At 41.6% G+C, this 5,303-nt stretch overlaps 1 protein-coding gene across 1 annotated transcript in view; it reads right to left on the bottom strand.

Annotated features, from left to right (window-relative positions):
• lrriq1 (leucine-rich repeats and IQ motif containing 1) overlaps positions 1 to 5,303 on the bottom strand; it is a 32,488-nt gene that overhangs the window by 9,869 nt on the left and 17,316 nt on the right. Inside the window, exons 18-23 of the mRNA XM_020593365.1 lie at positions 4,860 to 4,979; positions 4,209 to 4,298; positions 3,180 to 3,313; positions 2,862 to 2,933; positions 2,668 to 2,753; positions 1,968 to 2,069 (exon numbers count right to left, since the gene is read on the bottom strand). Of these exons, the coding sequence (XP_020449021.1) occupies positions 1,968 to 2,069; positions 2,668 to 2,753; positions 2,862 to 2,933; positions 3,180 to 3,313; positions 4,209 to 4,298; positions 4,860 to 4,979 (604 nt within the window). The remainder of the gene's footprint in view (positions 1 to 1,967; positions 2,070 to 2,667; positions 2,754 to 2,861; positions 2,934 to 3,179; positions 3,314 to 4,208; positions 4,299 to 4,859; positions 4,980 to 5,303) is intronic.

Below are 5,303 nucleotides of genomic sequence, written 5' to 3'. Positions count from 1 at the left end.
GCGACGGAGGTGTGTGAGGCAGTGGGAGTTGTCTCCTCCAGAAATGAGATGGTTAGAGTTACAGATTTTACAGGATCCCTCTCAGATGAACCAGAAAACCAACCAAGGACATGGGGTGTTAAGCAGAGAGGGAAGGGTGATGTCCTAAGCAATGACATCCCATTACTTTATCAGCCAATGTAGCTGCTGCACGTCATTGCTCAAGAACATCAGTCCTGTTGGATGAATTACCAAGATAAGGGTGGAGGGGAGAGATAAGCATACTGGAAAGAAACAGAACTGGAAATATTGCTGTAATGTACAGTAATTTGGATGGAACCAATCTTCAACTGCCGGGTGGCTGAGAGCTTATCCACGGGTATATTGTGATCAGACTTGATTCCAGTGTTAGGTATCACAGCATTGGAAACAAGGTATTAAACACCTGTAGTTCAAAATAAACACTGGAAAAAACAAAGTGATACTCAAGTTCAGCTCTGTTTGAACTCAACTCAAACTTAATGCTGCAAATAAACTGCTGGCTGAATAATTTGAAGTGGGTCCATCCATCCATCTATTACCTATATATCCTTATCCTGAAGAGGGTCACGGGGGGCTGCAGCCAATCCCAGCTGACATTGGGCGAGAGGCAGGGTACAGCCTGGACAGGTCGCCACTCTATCACATGGCTGACACATAGAGAGAGACAACCACACACACCCACACTCACTTCTACGATTTGGAGTCACCAATCAATCTCTGGGAGGCACAGTGAGAACATGCAAACCCCACACAGAAAGGCATCAGATTGGCCAGGGCTTGAACCCGGAATGCTCTTGCTGTGAAGCGACAGCACTAACCACATATTCAGAGTATTTAAAAACAATTAAATAAGCTGTTGCTTCACTTGCGGCTGCACAGCAATGACTCAGTTTTAAAGAAAACAATGGCACTTCTTCATAACTATTCAACAAACAAATGCTAAAGTGATCTACTAAAAAAAAGAAAAAGTCGAATGAAAAACATCCCAAATTTGTAGGCAGAATTTGTTCTTTTTTTTTTTTTACCATAATGTCATGGCAAGCACACATACTGTATTTCTCCACAGCTAATTAAGGGGTTTTTCATGGTTATGGCATGAAACAGAGAGAGACCAGTCACTTCACTGCCTGTTGGCAAACTCTGCTGTTACAGCATTCCTCTGATTGCTGGATGACCATGTGATGTGCTCTATGGATGTGAGGGTGGGATGCAGAGGAAAGGTGGAGACAGGTGGAGAAGTATCAATTAAACTGAACTTAATTTGACAATATAAGGCAAGTCACAAAGTTATGAGTGGGAAAACAAAAACACAAAAGAAAGAGGACAGGCGAGCTAAGCATGACAAAATGAAGGAAAGAGCGGATGACATCAAGAGTGAGCACATGGAAGAAGCAGTGGAGCAAGACCAAGCTAAAGTCTGGATTAGCCACCATCCACAAAGACAGAGTAGAACTTAAAGAAGAACTATGTGCAGATATAAACACGTTCAAAGAAGAACAAAGCCACTGTGTTCCCAAATCCCAACAACTTTGGTGAGCACAGTGTTATCATAACCAACTGAAATTTAACATGAACTGGAATATTCTTTAAATTCAACCCGAGTCCATGTATACAGCTCTGAAACCATTCAACTAAAAAGATTTGTAAGCAGAGCTTACATCCTTTTCTTAAGTGACTGTCACTCAGAAATTGAAGATACATTTCTAGGTTCTACAGGGCTCCTATATGATAGCACATGCAAATACAGTGTGTGTTTTGATTAGCTCAATGTGACAAAATCAGTAGTGGAGGAAATTATCTTATGTTGTAAATTACAGCTTGCATGTTGCAACTTTGTTGTTGTACAGACTGTGCATTCTGTAATAATAAAAGATTTAGAATATAAGCAGTATTACGAGCTGTTACTACAGGGTTACTAAACCTGTAACATTTCTTATAGGTCCCACCTTTCATATAATTTCTGTTTTGTGGTGCATGTCGCTTTTGTTCCTCCACTGGACCCAGCGGGTAACTGCAGTTTCTGAACAAAGCAAGGCGGACTAAGGGATCTAGGAGAGTAAAAGGCAGAGGGTCAAAGAAGGACAAAAAACCAGAAGCAGAAAACCAGGACCTAACATTCGGAAAATATTAAAACAGCACTATGGTTCCTCTGAGGCAGATGCAAGGGGTTATAGCCAACATAGACCTACGTGTTGATGTAGTAAGATGACAAGAGCCCTGCTAATGGAATCATGCATTTGCAGTTCTGATCAAAGAGCAGCTTCCCTCTACATGACCATGACATGGAAAGGACTACTGTTTCTTGAAGCAGAGCAGGGTTGAGGTCACATTTCACTGCAGTCGTTGAGTACGACTGCAGTGAAATGGAAAGAAAACCATCATAAGAGGACTTGTCAGGAGGTTTCTTGGCAATCCTTATTTCCTTTGAGAGCTCTCAAATAATGCCCAATAAGAGGAGACTGGACCTGGCTTCTGCTGTCTGTTATGGCTCATTACATACACAGGGTGGAAAGGTTCACTGCTGCTGAAGCATGAGTTAAAGAGCAAAGATGAAGCTGAAAAGAGGCAAAAATTAAAGGGATTCACAAGCATAGTCACTAGAAAAACAGCAAAAATATATTTTAAATGATACCATTCTGAACATACCTCTACATTCCTTCTGCTGCTGCTTCGATTTCATCTTCTGAGCTCTCTTGATCATTAGAAGAGCTGTGCGGCTGTCGCTAAAGCCCCTGGAGACAGAAAACCCCACTCAGTGAAGTAAGCACACATACACTGATGGGGACAAAAAGAGTCAACACTTAATGTATGACACAATGCATGATAAGACTATGATTTACCATTCCTCCAAAATCGTTTTTGATCTTTCAGAGAAAGCACTGAGCACTGAAGTGGCAGCAGGAGATTTGCTTCTGAAACCACAAAGAGATGAAGAGATGCATAAAGTTTTAGAAAGCATCACATTTACAGTATAGCACTAAACATAGAGTACATTGCTTACTCTAAGTGTTACTACTCATTTTTTTCTTTTTCTATAGTCTAATATTTACACTACTGTATATGCATGGTGTAAAATAAATTAAGTGGAGTGTCAATCACATTTTCATTCCATACTGGTAAACCAGACACTAATTAAGCTGTGGGTTGTCCTACTGTACCTGCTGGAGCTCTCTGGAGGAATTCGCCGCCCAGCAGAGGCTACCTGTTCTCCAGCAAGCCAGGCCTGCTTTGACCTCCGTACCAGTGGTGGTGAGAGTGTGTACTGGGAGGGTTCAGGAAAGGGCCCAGGAGGCTAAAGTACAAAGTCATCTTTGTCAGCAGCAATTTACAGCTCTTATCACACTAAACAGATTTCCAATAGCCCACTTATTAGACAAGCAGCAGCTACTTTTTTTTTACTAGCTTCAAAAGGTTTCACAGTTTTTACTTTACTCAAGTGGTGAAAGGAAACTTCACATCTGCCTCAGTGAAAACTGAGTCCTCATGAGACATGTGATGTTGGAGCTCTTAATGAAAAAAATGGAGGTTAAGCTCTATCTAGAAAACAGATCCCTCAGTATACCTTAGGGAAAATGAAATATATTGTATACAATAATGTCCAGTCACATTTAACTCAAGTGCTTGTTTTTATTTGAGTCTGGCTCACACTTTTAACGAAAGCGAGTTTTCACACTCAAGGGATGCTCATATGTAAGTCAAACTAACAGCTTATTACTCTCCAGATCCTGTTGTCGTTCTGTCAGGCGCTACATTGTTCATCCTTGCCTTTGATGTGTACCTCAATGTCAACACATTGAGCCTGGCCACAACAGCAGCTGCACCACATCAGCTGGCCTAATCCAGCCACCGTGATGTACAGCACTGTGCACGCTCCAAAGAAAAGATCCAACCAGAGGTAAATGAAGAAAAACAAAAAAAACAGGACACCATTCCACTAACTTGAAAAATGACATCTGCTGGTGCTGACCAACCTTCAGGCCTCCAGAAAATAATCTTGTTTTTCAAGAGAATAAATTTAAAGATCAATCAGGGAGAGCGAGAGAAATCCTGGAGGGGGTAATATGCAAGATGAAAAAGGCACAGGCCAAGATAATAACTCTTGTTGGCAGGGACAAAATTCACCAGATACTTTCACTATAATACCAGCTGACCACATTTAAAGAGTGTCCTGAAACAGCTACCTTTACCTTCATAGACAGTGGCAGATCTGATGCATGCTGCTCACTGCAAGGTGAATCTGCAGAAAACCGCAAAGTCCAGGATTTGTCAAGTGCTGCCTTTGAGAAAGTTAAACATACATATTACAAACATCCAAAAGTACATATATGAAAACTGTCTTCAGTTCAGAATAATACTGTATAGAATATATAATATTACAGTGTACTGTGTATATATTGTGTACAGTATATATTACATAATGGAGTTGTTCAGTGTCAAGAACAGGTTAAATAGATTTGATGACGTGTGTTTTGTTCGTAATGTGTGTGTATGGCTTTACACACTGGTTAGTGTCTGTGTGATATGCTGTGTCTGTTTTTGAATGTGTGTCCAAATGTATGTCTGCAGGTTTATGTGTAAAGTAATTTGTTTTTGAACGTACATGCTCAGACATTTGTCAATGTCTGGGCGTGTTTCTGTGTCTATGTTCGTATCTTTGCAGATTCGCATGTGTGCAGGTTGGTCTGTGCATGGAGAGAGTGCTGGGTGAGTGTACTGTACTGTGTGTATATATTCATGCATCTTTGCATCAGCCTCTGTGCAGGTTTGTGTCTGATGAAGCATGAAGAGGGGAATTACTGAACCATGAAAGCGTAAAACACATGAATTTGTGTGCATACCCCATCAAAGACAAATTCATCCACCTCCTCAAATGTGTCATCCTCTGTGGTGTTGGGGCATGTGACAGCAGCAAGAGCAGACGCGAGCCTCCTTCTCAGAGCGAAGCCCCTCCATAACGCCTGGAGTTACCCAAAGAAAGACATGTTAGAAAACTCCATGAATCACGGGGCAAACATAAATACTGTGCATTATCCCATTAGGGAAATAAAACATGTTAACCCCTCTTTTAATTGCTGAATGTTCTGCTGCCTGAACTCTGCGTGACTCCGGGCTGTTCCGAGACAAATGGAGCTCCAGTGTGCCTCTAAATCCGCCAATTCCCAACGGGCTGGGGGGGGTGCACGCTTCACTTCAAGTTGAGCTGAGCAGGAATCCTAGAACTCTTACTACTGCACTTCTCTGGAATCTGATTAATCACTCTGTCTCCCCACTACAACACACAC

Source organism: Monopterus albus, unplaced genomic scaffold (assembly GCF_001952655.1).
Source record: "Monopterus albus unplaced genomic scaffold, M_albus_1.0 scaffold19.1, whole genome shotgun sequence".
NCBI classification, from domain to species: Eukaryota; Metazoa; Chordata; class Actinopteri; order Synbranchiformes; family Synbranchidae; genus Monopterus; species Monopterus albus.
Note: the sequence above shows the minus strand (reverse complement) of the source record. Positions and strands in the feature narration are given on the sequence as shown.